This window comes from Bos mutus, chromosome 5 (assembly GCF_027580195.1).
Source record: "Bos mutus isolate GX-2022 chromosome 5, NWIPB_WYAK_1.1, whole genome shotgun sequence".
In the NCBI taxonomy this organism is placed as follows: domain Eukaryota; kingdom Metazoa; phylum Chordata; class Mammalia; order Artiodactyla; family Bovidae; genus Bos; species Bos mutus.
In genome coordinates this window covers 4,301,236-4,324,918 of record NC_091621.1, presented here as the reverse complement: position 1 = coordinate 4,324,918, position 23,683 = coordinate 4,301,236, and the positions used below count along the sequence as shown (strand labels likewise).

At 43.9% G+C, this 23,683-nt stretch overlaps 1 protein-coding gene across 2 annotated transcripts in view; it reads left to right on the top strand.

The window, feature by feature from the left end:
* RFX4 (regulatory factor X4) overlaps nucleotides 1-23,683 on the top strand; it is a 153,652-nt gene that overhangs the window by 102,430 nt on the left and 27,539 nt on the right. For both annotated transcript variants that reach the window (XM_005893685.3, XM_005893687.3), the window contains 6 exons: nucleotides 548-606; nucleotides 4,985-5,129; nucleotides 10,336-10,430; nucleotides 10,866-10,983; nucleotides 22,378-22,497; nucleotides 23,068-23,229. In XM_005893685.3, the coding sequence (XP_005893747.1) occupies nucleotides 548-606; nucleotides 4,985-5,129; nucleotides 10,336-10,430; nucleotides 10,866-10,983; nucleotides 22,378-22,497; nucleotides 23,068-23,229 (699 nt within the window). The remainder of the gene's footprint in view (nucleotides 1-547; nucleotides 607-4,984; nucleotides 5,130-10,335; nucleotides 10,431-10,865; nucleotides 10,984-22,377; nucleotides 22,498-23,067; nucleotides 23,230-23,683) is intronic.

Below are 23,683 nucleotides of genomic sequence, written 5' to 3'. Positions count from 1 at the left end.
CAGAGGACCCAATCATCAAAACACACCAATAGGGCATGGAGACCGTTGGTTGAAAACGACAGATTGTGAATACAAAGCCATATTCAAGGTGCTGCCCAGGGTTCCATCCTAGAAGCAACCCTGCTCAATCAAGGTTTCCTAGTAGATACACTACTTTTTAAAGGGCCTTCTTCAAAGCTTCCACTCGATTCCTGCAATTATTTATGGGGAGAAGAGATTGAACTTGCAATTAGCGAAATGAAAGACAAGTAAATAATTGCTTTTACTCACGGTTGATTGACGCCACAATTTCTCACACCTGCCAGTGTGGAGTGCAGGCAACTTTGAAATATGTACCCCAAATATCACCATCTTAGGAAATAGTTGTCCAAGTGGGAGAACAAAAGAGCAGATGCAGGGTTTCATCAGTGGGTAATAGAAAATACTGTTGGACCATGCATGAGAAAAAGTTAGGCAAATAAGCTACTTTTGAAAATCGCCCCCAGAAAATCCCAGGTCAGACCATAAAGCATGCAAGTATTTCATACTCACTCTTTTCTTCTTGCAGTGTCAAGAAGATTTTCCCAAATCCTGAGACGGCAAACATCACTAAATCACCTTTGCCAGGTAGCTGTCCTGTGTTATACGTTCTAACTACTGCTAAGTCATTGCAACTGAGGGGCAAATCCACGGGAAACTCTGGAGAGGCTCCATCAGGATGATGTGGCTGTTTAACAGTACACTCTCATGGGACTTCTCTGGCGGTCCAGTGATTAAGACTTCACCCCCCAGTGCAGGGGGTCCAGGTTCTATCTCTGGTTTGGGAGCTATGGTCTCACATACCTTGTGATGAAAAAACTAAAACAGAAAACAGAGGCAATATTATAACATTCAATAAAGACTTTTAAAATGGTTCCACATCAAAAAAGTCTTTTAAAAAACACTAGTACACTCTCACTATTATCTTGAATTTCTACAGATAAGGAATTGAAATGTTAGCCAATCACTAAGTGGTTTCAGCTAACATAGAAAATAATTTCTGACGTCATTTGTCCATTAACCCTTCGGATACTCTAGGTCCATAAGTTTGTGTTTTGCTTGAGTACGTCAGGGTTTCTCAGCCACAGTTGCCTTTTGGGGCTGGGTGATTCTTTATTGTGGGGGGTTGTTTTGTGTATTGTAGATGTTTAGTAGCATCCCTAGCCTCTATTTACTCAATGCCAGTAAGGCCACCCACCCCCAAGTACCACCGCAATTGCGATAGTCAAGAATGCCTTCACCATTGCCACATGTAACCTAGGGGGGTGCAGAATCACCCCAATTTTGTTTTGCCCCAGATTTCTGTTCTTTTTAGCACAGAAGTGATATGTACTCACAACAACAACAACAACAAAACTAATAAAGGTATATATAGTAAAAATTAGAAGATCCCACTATAGTTCTGTAGTTCTAACTGAAGGCATAAATCTTTGCATTTCTGTTCATTTTGCACCTTAAGGAAGCAAATCTAAGTCTGTTAAGGCAGCCCACTAACATTCATTAAAATATGAATGACCTTAAAGCAGAGGGGACAAACGGGTGGCTACAGGTCAAATCTGGCCCTCAGATGTGTGGCATTATTTTTGTTCGACTGGCATAGGTTCAAAAATATTTTTTCATTTAGTCACTAACAGTGGAAACTGGGCGATGACAACTAAACACCCACATTTTCTGTAGAAAACTTTTAAGAGCTGCCACCCCAGAACTAATTTCCCCAGGGTAGCAAGCCGCTGGATGGGCTGAGCTTCTTCGTCATCACCCCCACTTTCTCTTACGCTTGGCCCACCTCGCTCATGAGTGTCACCTGTATGCCTTGTCTGTGTGTTCGGGTCTGTAACCTCTCCCTTACACTGCTGGCTCCAGATCGGTGGTGGTTACTCAAGGTCGAGGTGGTGATGGGGGTCTCTAGTTGGAGTGGCCTGAAGGAAGCAGAAACCAGAAAGTATAAAAGTACCCCCCAACACACACACACACCTCACTGTTCCAGCCCTGCCCCTGGAATAAAATAGCACAAAGGGTGGTTTGGAGACCAGAAGGAGACCCTCCACACTCATGCTGTCACAGAGGCCACCCCGGGGCACTGTTCTGGGGTAGGGTAGAGCCTCACAGATGGACGGGACTCAGGAAATAAGATGAATATTAACAAAATAAACACTGCCAGGGTTAGTTTTCAAATCCTACCCCTCTCCATCAAAAGGTTTTAGGATGGACTCGACATAAGCCTGAGGGTTCCATTATTATCACTAAACACGTAACAGCTACCCATAAAGATCAAAAGTTTCTTGTTAAATATTTTCTGCTAAATGTATATTGCATAGATGTGTATCTTTTTAAACAAAAACAATAATAATTTTATAATAACAAAATCAGCAATGTGATAGAAGCAAACATTTCCAGCCATTAAGGATGGTAAATTCTAGCTCATGGAAAGTCATATTCATCATGGGTATTGGGTCTTGGGAATTGTCATTATTGTCTTTGTAGCTTACATATTTATTAAATATAAAATATTTTAATGTGTATATAAAATTAATTGATTTGAGGTATTCTTTTAAAAAGGAAAAAAAGAAGCATTGTCATATTTCTGAGGGTGACTGTCTTCTGGTTCTATTCCCCAGCTTGGAAGAGACAATCTTAGGGTCATATCAGGGAAATAGATATGGTTTTAGGACATAGACGGAGAGGGCAATGGCACCCCACTCCAATACTCTTGCCTAGATAAACCCCATGGATGGAGGAGCCTGGTAGGCTGCAGTCCATGGGATCGCTAAGAGTTGGACGCGACTGAGCGACTTCACCTTCACTTTTCACTTTCATGCATTGGAGAAGGAAATGGCAACCCACTCCAGTGTTCTTGCCTGGAGAACCCCAGGGACGGGGAAGCCTGGTGGGCTGCCATCTATGGGGTCACACAGAGTCGGACACGACTGAAGTGACTTAGCAGTAGCAGTTAGGACATAGAACTAGACACTTAGGAAGGGTGGAAAGGCTTGACCTTTTAATGTGCCAGGTAGTAAAAGCATCCACTTGTGTGCCCACAACAGCCTACATGCTCATGTGCACACACAGACACACTCTCTCCACTTTCCAGACAGACTGTATGTAAGTTAATCAGCAATTGCTACCTTTCCCATCTTCACTGGACAGCCACCAGACACATTCCTGGACCACCCAAAGGATCAGGATTAGTGAGGGGGATGAGACATCATGTAACATCTCAGCTAATATCCCGGCGAGCTTTCCTAAACATACACAAAGCAAGTCAGACAAAACAACATCTGACCAAATGCCCCCACCGCCAGATACTTAAAACCAAAGCCAAATATTCAGGCCCTTCTGGATACACTAAGCGGGCAATTTGGCATTCATATCTCAGCCATTCATCCCACAAAATCCTTTGAGTGCCTACTGTGTGCCAGACACCTGGCCTCAGCAGGAGAAAAAAAAAAAAACACCAAAATAATAAAAAGTGATAAGTATTATGAAGGAAAGTGAGTGGAAATAGAGGATAACCGGGCATTTTAGATCCTATTCAAATGATGCGGCTAGAGAAGGCCTCTGCATGGGTGCTACACTTCACTTGGAGCATACATGATGGCCAGGAGGCCAGGGCAGGGCGAGAGAAGAACATTCCAGCAGCAGGAGCAGTCAGTGCAAAGGCCCCTCAGGTGTCAGTGCCCTCCCAACAAAGAGAACTGACCTGCATGACAGAAGGCCCATTTACTGGGCTCTTACTCCCTGAAATGTGCACCTTGCAAACATTACCCCAAGGAATATCCAACAATGGCCCTCCTAAAGAGATGCATACTATTATATCTCTATTTTAGAGGTCAGGAAACTGAAATTAATCTCCTTGCCTGCCTCTGATCAATCAGCTGGTCAGCAGCAAGGTCAGGATTTGAACTCAGTATGTTTGAATCCAGAATCTGAAATTTCCATATTCAGTTGTTCTCATTATCATTAGAAATCAACCCAATGCCTGTGTCCTTCAAAGCATTCTACATTGATATGAGGAAGATTTTACCTGTACTCGGACAGTCTACGTGTAAAAGGGGCTGTCAGTATTTACATCTGATTGGAAATTCACAAGCATTAGGAGACTTAAAAGGTCCACGTGTCTTTGAAATCTTGTTTCATTAAAGACATTTTTGAAAACATGCAAGGAAAGGAAATGATTCTGGAAATGTTTTTCTTTGCTTTTATCAGTATTGTTCCAACTTGCTAGTTCCAACTATTGTTCCGAGTATTGTTCCAGCTCTCAAATTTAAATTCTACTATGAGGATTGCTGGGGAAGCCACAGATTAAACACACATACACACTCACATTCACACTTACATTAACAAACCACTGAGCTGTAAGGTATAGTTTTCCTTTTCTTCTATCTCAATTATTCATCTTTGTTTTAGTCATTATAGTCACATAAAAACCGAAAAACAAAAACGTAGACCATAAACTGCTTCAGAATGTATTTAGATGAAAAATACACCTTGCAACATTTCTGAGGTTGAAATCTATCATAGTCCCAAGGGTAGTGGGACCTTTTCAAAATCTGAGCCTGTCAATTCTCAGGTGCTAGAGACATGGGTTGTTAAACACAGAGCTCTCACCCAACAAGCTCCCATCAGGAGGCTGACAGATCTCTGGGCCTCATCCCACTGTTGCACCAGGTCAAGACCAAAGCCGGGGTGGGAGGGTGGGAGGGAGGAGGTGTGGGGAATAGCAGGTTTGTTTTGACCTAGGCCACTGGGGGGTCGTTTCTTATAAACAGAGACATGAGGAGAGAGCCACAGAAGACAGTATACAGATCTTCCAAGTTACAGACTCATCTTCTGAGTTTTCTTGAATTTCAAAGCACTTAGCGAAGCCCCATGAGTAGATTCATTAAAAAGAACTGAAAGGAAATAAGGGGAAGGGTTTGAATCTAACAACCCATGAGCTAATGAGTTGATTGGATTGGATTTCCAGGCATCTCGAACAGTGATCCACAGTGCAGACATCACGTTCCAAATGCTGGAAGACTGGAGGAACGTGGACCTCAACAGCATTACCAAGCAAACCCTTTACACCATGGAGGACACTCGTGATGAGCACCGGAAGCTCATCATCCAGTGTAAGATGCTCCATCAGGGCGTGTGTCTTTTTATTTGTTTAAAAAGAAAGAGTATGTTGGTAAACAAAGTGGCACTCCCACCCAGTCCTTCTCCCTGGGATCCCATCCCTCCCCTCCTGTTGTCCCTGTTAAAGGGGTTGGCCCAGGGGGAGGAGCCGGTTGATTTACAAGGACATGGGTCCACATTGCTGGGGAAAATGGGTTCTGGGATATCGGGCAGGACACATCAGGCAGAAGGCCCCACACACGACCCTCGGTGCCAGCTGCCATTCCCTGGGTGGCATCAACAAATGAGGAACAAAGCTTGGCACCTCTCTTGGCGTACGTCAGCCTGGAGGTAACTGGATGTGCTGCCTGCTTTTCCATGGAGAGTCACGGGAGTCAGCCCACATATTGGCAGGTGAACCTGTCAATCACAGTAGATATCTGAGAAGGAAGTGGATGGTGACTTACTTCTGTGAACTTGTGACCCCTGTGGGCAAAGACTGGGAGACTATTGCTCCAGATATTATCCTGATATGGTCGGGTTGCTGTTCTTGGCAGCAGAGGACATGGGAGGACTACAGAACACCACCATCCTTAACATATGAGTTTCTTTCCTCGCGACCTCGGAGCTCCTCTCAGGCTCATATTTCTTCCTCTGCAACAGCCTCCAGCCTGCTTTCCCCTGTTGAGAATGTTAGAGATTGTCACTAAAATCATAATTCAGCTGATAGACTGCCTAGTTTATGCCAGGTCCTGAGGGAAGATTCGCTTATCACCCCCATGTTACAGATGAGCAAACTGAGCCTCCCTGAGCCAGTGAACCTTGCCTAAGGCAGCAGAGCTGAACCTGGAACCCAGGTCTAGTCTCCGTGTCCTACCATGCACTAGTGCATGCCAGAGCAGACAAAAATAATGAGATGTGGGCAAGCTTCAGATGTTCTAGGACCATTCTAAGTTTTTACAGTCATGCTCCCTGTCCTGTTTTTCCTTCTAGAAAGCAATGGAGAGCATGACTGTGAGCACCCTAACAGTGCTGCTGCTGCTAAGTCGCTTCAGTCATGTCCGCCTCTGTGCGACCCCAGAGACAGCAGCCCACCCGTCCCTGTAATTCTCCAGGCAAGAACACTGGAGTGGGTTGCCATTTCCTTCTCCAATGCATGAAAGTGAAAAGTGAAAGTGAAGTCGCTCAGTCATGTCCGACTCTTAGCGACCCCATGGACTGCAGCCTACCAGGCTCCTCTGTCCATGGGATTTTTCAGGCAGGAGTACTGGAGTGGGGTGCCATTGCCTTCTATCTGTACCCAGATGGTCGTGCCCCCAGGGCCTCACACAGGGCCAGGTGTGGAGGAGGGGCCCAGCAAAGTTTGTGGAGGACCAAACCAGAGGGGCGAAAGCCCAGAGTGATCCAGCTTCCTGGTTCTGCTCACCATTCCTAGCAGCACTGGACTCAGCTCTCTTCTCCTCTCTCCAGCTTTCGTGGGGGAAGAAACTGTAACCCAGACTCATAAGGAAACATACAATCACCACTGCTTGTTTTGGGGCCAGGCGCTGAGCCTCTGCTGGAGCAGCATGCAGATCACTACTGCCTCTCCTGGAAAGAACCTGTTGGGCCTTTCTCTTCTTGTTTTCTTCCCTGGAGGAGGGCACAGCAACCCACTCCAGGACTCTTGCCTGGAGAATCCTATGGACAAAGGAGCCTGGCGGGCTACAGTCCGTAGGGTCGCACAGAGTCAGACATGAGTGAAGTGACTTAACACGCGTACACACTTCTTGTTTTCTTAGGCTAGGGGCAGAATGTTGCCCTTTGAATCTTTGTATTCTTCTAGAGGAAGGGCGGAGAAGGCAACGGCAACTTACTCCAGTACTCTTGCCAGGCAAATCCCATGGACAGAGGAGCCTGGTGGACTGCAGTCCATGGGGTCGCTAGGAGTCAGACACGACTGAGCGACTTCACTTTCACTTTCGTGCATTGGAGAAGGAAATGGCAACCCACTCCAGTGTTCTTGCCCGGAGAATCCCAGGGATGGGGGAGCCTGGTGGGCTGCCGTCTCTGGGGTCGCACAGAGCCGGACACGACTGAAATGACTTAGCAGCAGCAACAGCAGCAGAGGAAGGGAGTCGTAATGAAGTTTAGGTCAAGCCACCTGGTACTTACTGAATGCCTGTCCTGGGTTGAACACTGGGCTAGATGCTAAGCAGAGAGCAGTGAATAAGATAGACACTGCCCTTCCCACATGGAGCTTAGAGCTAATGGCAAATCAGAAGTCAAAGAAGTAATTTCCAAATGGTTGCTTGTGTGCATGCTAAATCACTTCAGTTATGTCTGACCCTTTGCAACCCCATGGACTATAGCCCACTAGGCTCCTCTGTCCATGGGATTCTCCAGACAAGAATACTAGAATGGGTTGCCATGTTCTCCTCCAGAGGATCTTCCCAACCCAGGGGTTGAATCCATGTCTTTTATGTTTCCTGCTTTGGCAGGCAGATTCTTTACCATTAGTGCTACCTGGGAAGCCCTTCCAAATGGATGAGTTTTACCAGAGGGAATATACTAAGTGATGCAGTGACAGGATGCGGGAGATTGAGGAAGCCTGAAGGCAGATGGGCTGGCACATGGGTGTCACCCTTGCTCCTTCCAGACAGCTGGGAAATCAGTCCCTGAACACAGCGAGCTGGACCAAGGGCAGTCTGAGAAGGACCAGGGGCAAGTGTGTACTGAACTCTTCTTCCCTTACAACCAATTGACAAGTCTTCAGATTCTTGCTTGAGGGGGTTACCATGATGTCCATGATGTAGATGCTGGCAGGGGATGCTCATTTACCTTCAATTAAAAAGTGCACATAAGGATTTGAGCATGCTGATTAGAAGGAGTGTTAAGTGGTGCTGCGATGAGAACATAGGGTTGGGATGCCTGACAGACCTTAAGTCAAATGTTGGCTCTGGTGGACTCTGGCTACCACATCTGTAAAATGGGGATAATGCAAAGAGATTAAATGGGACAATGTGTGCCTTGCTCTTGGTACATAGTGTAGAGCTAGTGTGGTGAAGAGGTTGCAAGGCAAGTGCTTGAGTCCCACTGTATTTGAAACTTGCCTCTAACCAGAGGTGAAACCTTTGGAAAGTCACTCATCTCTGAGTGCCTCTGTTTCCTCACTTGTCAAAGAGGGAAGTAATAACAGTACCTACCTCTGGGGGCCATTCATCCTTCCAACAAACATTTGAGCAGCTACCAAGTATCAGGCACTGTTCTCGGTTCTGGCCTCGTGACATTCACATACATGCTGGAGGTTGTCTCAGTTTAGAGGGTGTGTCCATATAAAACATTTTAGGGCAGTACCTGGCATGCGGCAAGCACTCAGTTAATGTTGGCAGTTAACACTTTCACTGCAACCATGATCATTATCATCATATCATCATTGATTGAAGCACAGTAGCTTGGGCACACAGACCATGCCAGGAAGGGGAAAGTGTCACCAAAGAGAAAGTGGTGCCAGTTCCTGTTCTGCCACCAACTCATCCTCTGACTCTGAGGGGGTCATTTGACCTCTTAAACATAGCCTCTTAGACATAGACATGAGACATCCTCATCTCGAAAATGACACAGATCAACTAAATGGGTTTGGAAAGTCTTTTCTCGTTCTGAAGTATTTGACTTTGGGTCCTGCAAGCCAACCTCTTGCAGAAGCTATCACAAGTAAAGTAGAGTAGATTGGTTGGTCCTGGAAAATGGAACAACAAAAATTGCTGACAAATGAAAACTGTAGGAATGTGTGGTTCCTGAATTATGGTTTGATTTATCGAGCCCCACAAACAAAAATACACAAAAAATATAATAAAAGATGTTGTTTTTGATTGGAGATCATCACAGCAATGTCTCTACTTTCTACAGTGCTCCAGTGATTGCAAAATCTTTCTAGATTCAGTTGTTTGACTCGTGCCTGAAGACAGGTTGTGAAGTGATAACGATTATCCTCCTGTTAGTGATGTGGAAACTGAAAGCACAGAGATTGCTCCCTCTACTCCACAAATATTTGTTAAGCATCTGCTACATGTCAAGCACTAAGAGGCTGGTTCAGCTACTTGGCCAATACCATCATGGTTCAGAAACATTTGAATGATCAGATGTGCTGAGAGAGTGCAAGAGAGCATTAGCATGTGTCTGGCCTGTTTGCACAAGCAAGCACTTGCTGGATAAGAGCTATGTCACAGGGAATGCACCAGCTAATAAAGATATCAGACAAAGAGATAGCAGGGGGATACACCCATGAACACCGCTAACTATAACAAAGGGCTCTTCATGATATACTGAAGGTAAGAATACAAATAATTAAGGGCTATGAAATATAGAGGAAGAATGATCAGCTCTGCTGAAAGGGGGCATAAGAGGGTAAATAGAATTTCACAGGAGGATCATTTCTGCTGTTTTGTGATGGACTAAACAATCCAAGCTCTAAAATTACTGCAGATGGTGACTGCAGCCATGAAATTAAAAGACGCTTACTCCTTGGAAGGAAAGTTATGACCAACCTAGATAGCATATTCAAAAGCAGAGACATTACTTTGCCAACAAAGGTCCGTCTAGTCAAGGCTATGGTTTTTCCTGTGGTCATGTATGGATGTCAGAGTTGGACTGTGAAGAAGGCTGAGCGTGGAAGAATTGATGCTTTTGAACTGTGGTGTTGGAGAAGACTCTTGAGAGTACCTTGGACTGCAAGGAGATCCAACCAGTCCATTCTGAAGGAGATCAGCCCTGGGATTTCTTTGGAAGGAATGATGCTAAAGCTGAAACTCCAGAACTTTGGCCACCTCATGCGAAGAGTTGACTCATTGGAAAAGACTCTGATGCTGGGAGGGATTGGGGGCAGGAGGAGAAGGGGACGACAGAGGATGAGATGGCTGGATGACATCACTGACTCAATGGATGTGAATCTGGGTGAACTCCGGGAGTTGGTGATGGACAGGGAGGCCTGGCGTGCTGCGATTCATGGGGTCGCAAAGAGTCGGACACGACTGAGCAACTGAACTGACTGACTGAACTGAAACAATCCAAGCAGAGGTTTAAAGGAATGGCAAGTAAGCTGGGGGTGGCCATGGTTGAAAGTGTTCCTAGGCATGGAAGATGAGCCTGGAAAGATAAGTCGGGGTGTATTCTCTAAATCTTTGAATGTTTCTCTGTTTAAACCCAACTGCATGGTGTGGGGGGCTCTCCTTTATTTGACAGTGTATCAGGAATTTGACCACCTCCTGGAGGAACAGTCTCCCATTGAGTCCTACATCGAGTGGCTGGACACCATGGTGGACCGGTGTGTTGTGAAGGTGGGTCAGCTGAGCGGAAGGTCCCGGCCCTGTATGGCAGTCCATCACTCTTGTTGGTGGCACTTGGGTCGCCAGCAGCAAGCTAGCTGAGTGTTTCCTCGGTGGCCTCAGAGCCCTAGGGATCCAAAACAAAACTTGCCCACCCCCCCACCCTTTGGAGGTAGGCAGCAAAGAGACTCAAAGGAGGCAAGACTCTGAGGCTCCCTCCCCTGGCTCAACCAGGCCAGAATCTCTTTTTTCTGTTGTACACATTGAGTCTTGACTTAAGATTTCATTTCTTAGAGTGTACTTTTGCTGCTAAAAATCAAAAGTCAAAAACCACCGTTCCATGACATTAAACTTAGAGACCCATAAACCTTCTTGTCATTTTTTATAAAAAAGAATAATAAGTGAAAATCAAATCAACCACTCTTAGAGCTGTTCACTCTCTCTTAGGTGGCTGCCAAGAGACAAGGATCCCTGAAGAAGGTGGCCCAGCAGTTTCTCTTGATGTGGTCCTGTTTTGGCACAAGGGTGATCCGGGACATGACCTTGCACAGTGCCCCCAGCTTCGGTAAGTCCACCCCAGCCCCCTCCAAACCAAAAACGTCTTCTCTGGGCTCCATGGATCCAGTCCATCTCTCCAGAGTTAGGCATGGTCTTGTTGTCTCTGAGACCATAACGACAGCACCCGGAAACATCCTCTGTTCTGGGGGACATGATGTTAGGACTTTCAGGGAGAAAGATGGCATTGCATGCTAAAGGAGAAGTATTCATATCTGAAGATGAGAGGTTGGCACACACTACTATTTGAGTTTAAAGAGGAGTAAATAGCAACAGCTGTGCTCCCCTTTTTCTGGAAGCCCCAGTCATGGCTACTTTTACAGGACTATTTTGACAAGTTTCATAGTGTGGATATGCCAAGACTGGGCACATGAAGAAGCCCCTGAGTCCAAACATTTGCAAATGGCTTGACTGACAGGCCAGCGGTGGGTAGACAAGTTTCTTTGATGACATGCCCTGGTCTGATCCCTCGTGAAGGACTTCTGCATTCATTTTCCCCTTTGCTTTCCTGACCCCTTGGGTTTGCACCACCTCCAGGAGACATCCCTACCCCAAGTCCTTGTCTTCTGTTTTCCAGTGTTAACGGAACTTGAAATCTCTGCCCAGAGGTGCTTCTAATAGTCTGTGGGCAAGAACCTAATCACTGACTTGGGGGGAATATTATGTTTCCTTAGAAAGAATGGCATATGCACGGAGTTCAGGTCATCATTAAACAAGTGACGTAGGACTTCTAGGCATTATCCAGACATTTGAAATCTCAAAACCGCTCTGGCCTTCAATTTTCTAGGCATTTCAGCAAAGGGCTGTTGGTAAATTTTCAGGGTAATTACCTTGTTCTCTGTTTAACTTTGCATGTAGAAATGTGATTTTTGCTTCTCATTATCTCCAATTAAGCCAATCAGCTCTGGGCTTTGCTCTGGGTTTAATCTGACACTTTTCCATCTATTTTTTTTATGGTCTTGTCAGTATTTTCCAGTTGTGCTATACAACATGGTGAATATGTGTTGAAACAAAGAATGCACTATTTTTTCTAAACAGCTCTGTCCGTGAAAGACTGTGTTTACCCAATTGGAGAAGTGTTTTGTTGTGGATTTCTTTAATCTCAGCATTGGGAAGTTCTCTGAACCTGCCTGCACCATGGCTACAGACGGAAATTCTCTTTGAGCTGTGTATGGAAATGCTCTGGTGACCGCTACCTGGGCAGTGACATCAGACACGGCATTTTGATGACTTCCAGTTCAGCATAGTTAGTGTTAGCACATGTTACCTCTGGCTCTGGGAAAACCATTTGTGCATAACTGCTTTCAGTTAAGCCAATGGGTAAAAAATACTCAAGATTTTTTCATTGTTTTAGAATCAAAGAATGAACGATGCCACACAAATAAATGTATACACATCCACAAAGCAAGCATCCTCTCCTTGCTTTATATCTTATGCTTCAATTTGCTGATTCTTAAACTGACTATATTATCAAATACCCTTCATTAGATAGAGAATGTAGTTGACGTTGTAATAGTCTTTGAAATCCATTTGTATTTACTAAGTTAACAGTCGATGTTATGGACAGTAGAACAATGAGAGTTCAGTGAATAAGTACTAAGAAAAACTATTCCTTAAAATGTGTTTGTTTCTTTTTGAACCATACACTATTCTAGGATACACTGGAAACTCAGGCAAATGGCAAAGAATGGTCACAAAACTTTTAGAAAAGGAAAGGAAAAAGATATGGACCCAATTTCACGTTTACTGTATTTTTCAACCCTGAACAGATGGAAATAATACCTGTCTCCAAGTCCGTTTAGCAAGGTCTCTGAAATGGTCCTGCTCATCCGACTCATTGTTGAGTTTTGCGGCTTGGGGTGACAGGCAAGTTGAAAGAATTTGCGGCAGACAAAAGCCCAGCTCCCCCTTTCTGCCTGTATATGTCAAAGACACAGTTGGTGGTTGTGTTTGGGTCATGTGTTCCCTGTATAAAAACAGCTAATTAGGAAAAAGAGCCCTCTGTTCCCTGGCCCCACCCCCAGCCGCAGGGGCCAGCTCTATATATCTTATAACTCCCACACGATCCTGGCCCTGTGAATGGTGCGGGCGTTTGTGTGTCCGCGTAGCAGGCTGACCGTCACAATGATCGTGTGGAATATCACAATGATCCCGCAGGGACTCTATCACCTCTTCCCAGAAGAGCCTCTTTCAAAGGTAGTTGACTCCTTTCTTCTCCTTAATTCCTTTTCACTCTTTTCTCCCTAATTCCTTTTCACTGAAAGAGCCTATGCTGTGAACTAAAGTAGCCAGACTTTCTTTCTTTGCTGCAAGCAGCACTTTCTAGCAAAATTAGTCAGCAAAGGTAGGGTGGTGGGCAATGAACTTTTCATCCTAATGGAGGTGAGGAAATTAGAGACTCTATTTAAACAACAACAACAACAATGCATTTGCGGTTGACTGCTCTGAGTCCAGTTCCTAGGATACCTGGCTCCCGAGGCAGGCAGGTGTCTTTACCCTTTCACTCTGGGTTTTCACCAGATGCCCCTGTTTTCACTGTTTGGGAACATCCAGAAGGCAAACATAGTCCCCGGAAGTGCTTCAGCATGAAATGGTGTGGAAAGCTGCCTTGGATTTGAAGGCTAAGGGGGTGGGGCTGCGTATCATTTCCCAAGTTTTCACCTTTCTACACACTTTTGTCCTGGCCTAGAGTCAAAGCTCACCCGCTCAGGCAGGGCAGGGGAAGCCACATGGGAGCAGCTCCCAGGCCAAGTGACTGTGACGGACGGAGCCTCCAGACTACTTCTCAAGGTTTGGATGTCCTGGCCTGGCTCTCTTACCCAGAACCTGCTAAACTGCAGAATCTTGACCTTCAAAATGTCATTCACAAGCCCTCCAAGCACCAGGAGGCAGGAATTGCTTTCCCTGTATTGGAGAGAAAAAGCAGAAACCCAGAGAGGAGACGGGGCTTGCCCAGAATATACAGCAAACTGAGCTGAGCTCCCCCGCTAGGGGCTCCCCCGCTAGGGTCACACTGCTAAGGCGTCTTCTAACTTTCTTCAGCCAAATAGTAATAAGAAAAACAAAGTAATGTTTATTCAGGGCCTAATATACACTAGACACAATATTAGGCACTTTCTCACTGAATTCTCACAACTTATGAGGTCCACTAGCAGTGCCTCAATATAACAGACAAGGAAGCTGTGATAGAACAGGAAGCAAAAGCAAGATAACGCTACTCTTTTTGACAAGTGTGTAGGAAGCACACAGTACCATTTAATTCTCACATCAACTCTGCAAGGCAGACAATGATAGGTATCTTTTTACTGAGATGGAGAATTTTCTTGCCCAAAATCAATATGGTAAGTGGCAGAGCTCTGTTTCAAAATCAGATCTGCCTTGCCACAAAAGCCATGCTTTCTCAATTACCATAATTAAGACAAATATCCTGGGCTCAGATGCATGGCATGAAAAAGGCTAGATAAACTGTTTACCCCTCGTTGATGGTTTTTCTAAAGCCATATTGATGGAATAAAAAAAAAATTAAGCTATGAGAGAAAAGAACAATAATTAGATGATCATGAGTAATAAGAGATGCCAGAAGACAACTGTTGAGAACAAAGAACTGTCAACCATTATTGAAAAGTGAGGGCAAAGCAAAGATATTTTCAGTTATACAAAAACTCAGAGAACTGTGGCGCCTGTAGAACTTCACTTAAAAAAATTAAAGGGTACATTTCAATAAGAAGAAAAATAAAACCATCACTAAGTTCTGGGATGCAAGAAATAGCAATGTTCTAGATATTGTTGTTTACCAAAAGTGTAGTGGTTTAAAACAAAATTATGCCAACAGATTCGATGTGTCAGGAATGTGAACACAGGGATGGCTGGTCGCTGCTGTATGATGTCTGGGACCTCAGAGTCCAGCAGGGATGGCTGGCCTCTGTTCTGTGATATCTGGGACCTCAGATGGGAGGACTCAAAAGTTGGAGCTCACCCAGCTGGAGGCTGGAATCCTCTGGAATCCTCAGGTGTCTAGTGCCTGGGCTGGGATGACTTGGAGCCTAGGACAGCGGATCAGGATGCACTCAAATGGCCTCTCTGTGCGGCTCACTTTCCGTGCTGTGTGCTCACAGCACGGTGGCCTCTGAACAGTTCAACTTCTCTCACGGAGGCTCAGGCCCCCTGAACAAGTGTGCCAAGGAGGGAGCGACAATGCCTCTTACAACTCAGTCTCAGAAGCGAAAGTGTCACTACCCTTGCTCTGGTGATAAAAGCAGTCACAAACCTCCCGAGATTGAAAGAAGTGCATAGACCACCTCCCACCCCCTCCGCCCCCCCGCACAACACACACAATTTTCCCAGGAAGGCTTGTTAAAGAATTTGGGGGCCATCTTTAAGATGAAAGAAATTTTAAAATATATAAGCAAATTTAAGTAACTTTTGATTGTAATTTAAAAACTTTTGTTGTGTGTTATAAAAAGGTAAAATTAAACTGTAGGAAACAATAAAACACAGGGAAGTGGGGAGAGAATCTTTCAGGAATAGTTAGAGTATGCTAAAGGTCTTTGTCTTGAAATACTATATAACTTTAGATTTTGTTGAAACGAATGTATAGTTTGGACTTAATAGATGTGTAGGATATAGAATCATCACTAGAAGAATAGAATCGTAATTTGCCAAAGAAAAATGGAAAAATGTGAAAATTTAACTGACAAGAATTAAGAAAATAAAGGAAGTTTAGAAAAAATATAAACTCAAAACATGAAATAAGATGCTAGAAATAAGATCAACTAATAATCACAGTAAATGAAAAGATCTCTTCCCTCAAAACAATCAGGCATAAACTGCAACTTTTACTAAACCCTTAAGAAGCATAAAATCCTTAGTTTATGAAAATTAACATGAAAATCAGTGTTTTAGAGAATAAAAACAAAAGAAGGAAAGCTGATATAATCTCAGCTTCAAAAACTTAGAAGAGCTGTAGAGGAAAAGGAAATTATGACTCAACCACACATAAATATAGATGAAAATATTCATCTATATATATGAATAAAATACTAGCAGATCAAATCCAGGGCAAATTTTTTAAAAATCATGGTTGATGAGTACAATGCCAAGAATTCAAGTATGATTCAAAGTCAGAAAATTACTCATTAACATACATTACAAATTAAAGGTCTTCCCTGTTAAAAGAGAAAAATTATATGAACATCTATAGATACAGAGGAAAAAATGTATTTGATACAATTCAGCTCTCAAGTATAACTTTTAAAAACTCTTGGCAAACTAGGAACAGAAGGGAATTCATTTAATATGTTAAAGAGTATTTTAAAAACCTGCAGAAAACAGTATACTAAGTGGTGGAACTTTAGAAGTTTTCCCATTTCAGTCATGAATAAGAAACAAATGCTTTTTAATACTGTTTCTGATAGCTATGTACTGGAGGTGCTAGCAAATGCAACAAGAAAAGGAAATGAAATATAAGAATGGGAAAGGAAAACACAAAATCGTCTTTATAGATGTCATGATGGCTGACAAAAAATAATCTACAAACTAATAGAACAAATAAGAATTCAGGCAGGTTACTGACTTCAGTTTTAAAAAAATCTTTAGCACTCTTACCATTAAATAGAAAATAGCTATCTCTATGTATCAGTCTATATGTCCATATTTATATTTTGCATTCATAATAGCAACAGAAAGGTGTCAGTAAAATAATTCTAACAAAAATTATTTTAAGGCCTTCAAGGGAAAAAATTTGAAAGTATTATTTACGTGTACCCTGTTCGTGTTTGGAAAATAATGTGATAAATAATTTAAATACAATCTTCAAAAAAAAATACCCTAATAGAAAAATGGGCAAAGAACATGAATAGACAGTTCACAGAAAAGTAAATTCAAATGGAAATAATCATATGAAAAGAGGTTGCACCTCTCTAAAAATTAGGGTACTGCAACATAAAGACAGTAACATTTCACGCCCTTCAGATGGCAAATACTGTATTAACTACACTACCAGTAAGGGTGTGAAAAATATTAGTGAGCAGTTTGGCACTACCTCATAAGACAAGAATGTAGATGCTCTTAGACCCAGAGATTCTACCTCTGGTCCTAAACAGGTACAGAAATTAAAAAAAGAGATTCATTAGAGCCAGTTTCCAGTAGTCAAAAACGTAAATAACCTAAATTCCATCAACAGGAGAATGGACAAATAAATCGTGCTATGGTCACACAATGGCCATGGCCATTAAACAAGAGCAATGCGCCTTGGTGTGGATAGATCTTTAAAAACCCAAGGTATCAAGTGCAGGTTGCAGAATGCTCTGTAAAATATGGTACCGTGTCTATCAAGTTTGAAAATAAAAAACAATATCATTAGCTTTTGTGGATATATAAATGTATGTAGAAATGTGTTTGAACAATAAATGGCAGATTTGAGACAGTAATTACATAAGGGCACGCTGTGTCAGAGCATGTTAAGGAAGGGAACACTGGGGCTTCATTTTTATCTTCAATTAAAAAAAATTCAAATATGTGAAATGTTAAAAATTTATAAAGCTTAGTGTTGAGTACACTGGGTGTTCATTTTAAAATTCTCTCTCTTTTTTGCGGGGGGGCCTTCCCATGCAGCATGTGAAATCTTAGTTCCCCAACCAGGGATCAAACCCAAGCTCCCTGCATAGGAAGTGTGGAATCCTAACCCCTGACTGCCAGGGAATTCTCTTAAAATTATTTATACTTTTCCGTATGTTTGAAATTTTTCAGAAGAAAAAGCAGTGCTTTGATTCTATAAGATGGCATTAACTATGTCATCATATAACAACAACAATCTCCTTTTGTCTGTATCCTAAAACCTTTTTCCATAACAGACTCCAATGCTCAATAGCTCTGTAACTTTAGGCAAGTGCTTTAAAATCTTCTGAGCTTTCATTTCCCCGTGTGTTAACTGAAGATAATATCTTCTTCACAGTGTTGTTGGAAAATTAAAAGGGCTTAGCACGGTGCATATGGTAAGTGGTCAGTGCTTACTCATTTCATTCATTTGTCTAACAAATAACCATGGAGCCTCCACTGTGCCTGACACTATTCTAGATGCTGAGTGTAGAACACTGTAGGGGGTGGGGGGTAGATAAAAAGACATAAAATTCCTTCCTTTTATGGCACTTACAATCTAATGTAGGGAGGCACATAATAAAGATAAATAAATTCAGTCTATAGAATAGCAGATGTGTTAAGTGCTAAGGGAAGAAATAAAGCAGGAATGTTAGCTGTAATTGCCTCTCTCCTGTCTGTCTTTGATGTTTCTATCTTTCCTTCTCCCTCCCCTCTTCTTCTTCCTCTCATCAGTCTTTCTGAATCTCCTTTTTCTCTTTCCTCCCTTCTAATTGAACTGCTCCCATGGTCATGACACCCTGGCACTGAACTGCTTGTTGCCTAATAATCTTAAGGATGGATTTCTGCTCACCAAGGACACTGTAGCTTTTGTGGAGTCAGTGACTGAGCTTGAAGTTTCCTTTGTACTCAAAGCACTTATCACAGTGGTGAGCGAGCAGCAGTAGCTCTACAAACTTTACTTGTTTGAAGGATGATTGAAATTATCAGACCAGTTGGGTAGCTGATCAGAGTCATTAGGAGGAGAGATTAAATCCCCAAATCAACACTTCCCCTGGAGTACTGGCCTTCAAGCCTAGCTCTGATATTTTCTAAGAGGGTGATCTTAGTGTCTTCACTTCATCAAATCTTGTTTCTTTATCTATTAGACAGGAGTATTGTGTAGATGATCCGAGGTGCCTGTCTGTGCTAAAACTACTAAACCCATTTTTATTATCTAGGGTTTTCCATTCTAATTCAGTTTCATAATGTCTTTCTCTCTATCCTTGTTGACTTAGAGCCACATCTCAGCAAATACTTCTTCATTGTGGAGAGCCTTTGGAACTTTTTGGTATACGCTGCTGTCTTTTGACTTCTTTGACTCTGTGAATGGAACAGTCACACCATAGGACTTAGAACGTTAGAATGTTCTAATCTTAGAACATTACTAGCAAAAGAGACCTTAGCCACTGTTCATTAAGCACATGTACTTTTCTTCATTATGGCACCTCTGTAAAATAGAGTTGACTATTCCCCTCTCAGAGAACCTTATTGCATAACTGATTGAAGAACAACTTCAGAATCAGTCTGACTTGGGTTCAAGTCCCATGTCTGACAATAACTGTGTGACGTTGGACAGTTAACTTTACCCATCTGAGCCTCAATTTCCTCCTTTGTAGAAGGAGGGTATCAATCATCTCAAATGTTTGTGATGAGGATTAATGCAGTAGTAAATTTCCAGCAGTTAACCCAGTGGCTGCCACAGAGCAAGAGCTCAGTAAATGGCTGGTTTTGTTTCTAACATTTCCAAGGAGCAACTCATCCAAATCTTACTAAGTAGCAGAGCCGGAGTTCAACCTGGGCAGTTTGATCCAGCCCCACGCGGTTACCCACCGTGCTCTACCTACAGGACTCATTCTGGGAAAGTGGATGGAAAGTTTAGTTGTGGAAGTCTGCATCTCACAATGACTCAAAAACACCTGAATGTTCTGAATTCCAAATGGGGTCAAAGAACAGACACAGCACCCTGGGAATGGAGGAAGAATGGGGACCAAGTTCAAGATGGGGGGCATGGTCCTGGAGCTCTGTGGAGGGACTGGAGTAGATGTGCATGACCTGGGGGCATCTGGGGGCCTCAGCGTTAAGCCAGGAATCTTATTCTGTAGCATTTCTGGACCAAAAGAATCAATCTATCTGAACTGAAAGGTGTTGTGTGTGTGTGTGTGCATGTGCACAAAGAAGCCAGGTACAACTAAAAAGGAGAAAATAAATTCCACCTAAGAGGAGCGCCATCCTAAAGCCCCAAACTGGCCCTTATCAACTTATTTCTGAGACCTGTAAAAGCATAGCACCCAGCTCACATGGCCCTTCTGAGGACCAAATCCTTTAATCTTCCCATCTGTGCTATGAGGAAACTGAACTGGATGGATCTATATGGGAAAGGGGAACAGAGTTTTGGAGCCAGACCAACCTGAGACCAATCCCTGCTTAATTTCAATGGAGAGACTCATTTCCTCATCCATAAGAGAGTATAATGGGCTTCCCAGGTGGCTCAGATGGTAAAAAATCCACCGGCAATGCAGGAGACCTGGGTTCAATCCCTGCTGCTGCTGCTGCTAAGTCGCTTCAGTCGTGTCCGACTCTGTGCGACCCCATAGACGGCAGCCCACCAGGCTCCTCCGTCCCTGGGATTCTCCAGGCAAGAACACTGGAGTGGGTTGCCATTTCCTTCTCCAATGCATGAAAGTGAAAAGTGAAAGTGAAGTCGCTCAGTCGTGTCCGACTCTTAGCAACCCCATGGATTGCAGCCTACCAGGCTCCTCCGTCCATGGGGTTTTCCAGGCAAGAGTACTGGAGTGGGGTGCCATTGCCTTCTCCGGGGTTCAATCCCTGGGTTGGGAAAATTCCCTGGAGGAGGGCATGGCAACCCACTCCAGCATTCTTGCCTGAAGAATCCCCATGGGCAGAAAAGCCTGGTGGACTGCAGTCCATGGGGTCATAAAGAGTCAGACATGACTAAGTGACTAAGTACAGCACAGTTCAGTTCAGTTCAGTTGCTCAGTCATGTCCGACTCTTTGTGACCCCATGAACCGCAGCACGCCAGGCCTCCTTGTCCATCACCAACTCCCGGAGTCAACCCAAACCCATGTCCACTGAGTCAGTGATGCCATCCAACCATCTCATCCTCTGTCATCCCCTTCTCCTCCTGCCCTCAATCTTTCCCAGCATCAGGGTCTTTTCAAATGAGTACAGCACAAGAGAGGATAATACCACCTATCTCACAGTTTTGTTGAAAGAATGAACTCTCTGTTAAGTGCTTAGCCAGGTCCTTGGCATATAGTGAGCATTCAATAAATCTGTGATGGCAGTCATAGTGATGTTGATGATGATGATCAGATCGTGAGATAAATAATGCTGGGGAGTCTCAGAAGGCCCCTAAAAAAAGCAAGAGAAATGGGGGAAGGAGAGGTCAGTGAGAAGTGTTGGACACTTCACGGGACAGCAGGATATCCATGTGGAAATGTCCCTTTGAGAGGTGGAAACATGGGACTAGAGATGAGGGCTTGGCCCCTCTCTCCAACTGCAGATATGGAGTACCGTCCCACATGTGGATCCATGTCCATGGAGGCAGCACAACATGCAAGAAATGAGGGTTTTGAAGTAATGTATGCTGTCATCTTGAACAACTTGACTTTGCAGAACAGAAATAAAAGCTCCTACTTTTACAAAGTGGTTATAGAAACTGAATTACTGAATATAATATTTTGAGCACAAAGACCAACACATTGGAAAAATCTTCCAAAATGATTGTTCATATCCCTCTTTATGAAACAATCTACTCTAAGTTTAAGATGAAGACTACTACTTAAGGATACCTAGTCTTTTCAAGCAATACCTTTTGTAAGCACCATGTGGTAAACAGAGGTCTCAGAAACACTCAAGGAAATAATTCATTTGTTGCTAACTTAAAACATCGATTATGGTCCTAGAATTATGTCACATACGTTGGTAGACACCAGTGAGTTAGAAGACAAAGTCCCTGCTGTGGATATCCTTACAGTCTAGTCATGGGAGTCAGAAGCTTGTGGAAGAGAGGAAAATGCAAGACACTATGTCCAGAAATGCTGAACAAAGTAGAGTGCCTGGACAAGGATGAGGACAGTGTGAGTGGAGGAGCTCAGATGCAGTTTGACAGATGGCTCAATAGGTGCCATTTTTGATGATGTCCTATTAATAAGTTGAGCAAGGAAGAGACTCACTTGCTCAATTTATTAATTGAGACACTTCAGTCCACTCAGTCATGTCCAACTCTTTGAGACCCCATGGATTGTAGCACACCAGGCCTCCCTGTCTTTCACCAACTCCCGGAGCTTACTCAAACTCATGTCCTAGAGTCAGTGATGCCATCCAACCATCTCATCCTCTGTCATCCCCTTCTCCTCCCACCTTCAATCTTTCCCCGCATCAGGGTCTTTTCCAGTGAGTCAGTTCTTTGCATCACGTGGCCAAAGTATTGGCATTTCATTTGCAGCACCAGTCCTTCCAATGCATATTCAGGACTGATTTCCTTTAGGATGGACTGGTTGGATCTCCTTGCCATCCAAGGGACTCTCAAGAGTCTTCTCCAACACTTAACCTTATGCTAAACCCCAGGCTAGGAGAGGAGATGGCAAAGGAGAGCAAACTCTTGACAACAAGGTGATTCGTACCTGAGCGGGAGTGAGGGTCTGGGACAGGTGGTCAGACAACTGCTCAATGTGTTGTCAACCAGACCAGAGGGCACACCTGAGCTGAGATGGCTTACCTTTCATTTGGATCTCCTCTTACCAGGATCTTTTCATCTAATTCACTTGATGTTTGATGACTACGTGCTCTACCTGTTAGAATCGCTGCACTGCCAGGAGCGGGCCAACGAGCTCATGCGAGCGATGAAGGGAGAAGGAAGCACGGGTAAGCTGGCACTTCACTGGGACGTGCCCTCTTTCTCACATTGACTTGTATCCTTACGTCTGTGCTCTGTGTTTCTTCAGCTCCACATCCCAGATAATTTAGTTTTGGTGAACAGGTCAGACGGTGGGAAACCAACAGTCTTTTCCTTCTTGAGAGTGGGCATGTGTGTATGCAGGAATTGCCTCGTGTGCCACCATGGTGATGGGAAACCATCAAAGATTTTAATCAGAGGAGTGACATGATAGGGGCTTCCCAGGTGGCATTAGTGGTAAAGAATCTGCCTACCAATGCAGGAGATATAAGAGACATGGGTTAGATCCCTGGGTCGGGAAGATCCCCTGGAGGAGGAAATGGCAACCCACTCCAGTGTTCTTGCCTGGAGAATCCCATGGACGGAGGAGACTGGTGGGCTAAAATTCATGGGGTTGCAAAGAGTCAGACATGACTGAAGTGACTGAGCACACAGCATGCACGTGACTTGATAAATACAAGAACATTTCCTTTGTAAAAGTCCCTTAAGGATAACTTGCCTTCACCTTTGGCTCTAAGAATCCACCCTTCTTCCCACAGCAGAAGTCCGAGAAGAGATAATCCTGACAGAGGCTGCCCCGCCAACCCCTTCACCTGTGCCATCATTTTCTCCAGCAAAGTCTGCCGCGTCAGTGGAAGTGCCGCCCCCCTCCTCCCCTGTCAGCAACCCATCGCCTGAGTACACTGGCCTCAGCACTACAGGTAATGAACGTCCCTCCAAGGCTCTGAGTGGGGAGATGATGTGTAAATCCAGAGCTCTACGGAAAAACATTCTCCCTCCAGCGCCCTCCCAGAACAGTGCCAACATCTGAGTATCCTCCTGGATTTATCCATTTATTCATCTGCTCATATACTTCTGATACTTCTGTTTTTAAGTTGGCAGATTAAGTACATGATAAAATCTCCAGATTCCCCCACCAAAAAAGAGAAACTAAGTCACTGACATGATTAAAATGATATAAAACACAGAACACAGACATTTTGGAAAATGAGAAAGGGTTCTCTATGGACCAGAAACTGAGAGGTATCTCTGGAAAATGGGGAGACAGGAAGCCATATGAGAAGCCGTGGCAGTACTAAGGTAGGCGGGGCAGTAAGCAAGGTTCGAGCTAATGCTGTGGGTCCCCAAGGAAGGGGACAGTCCATCTAGCTGTGG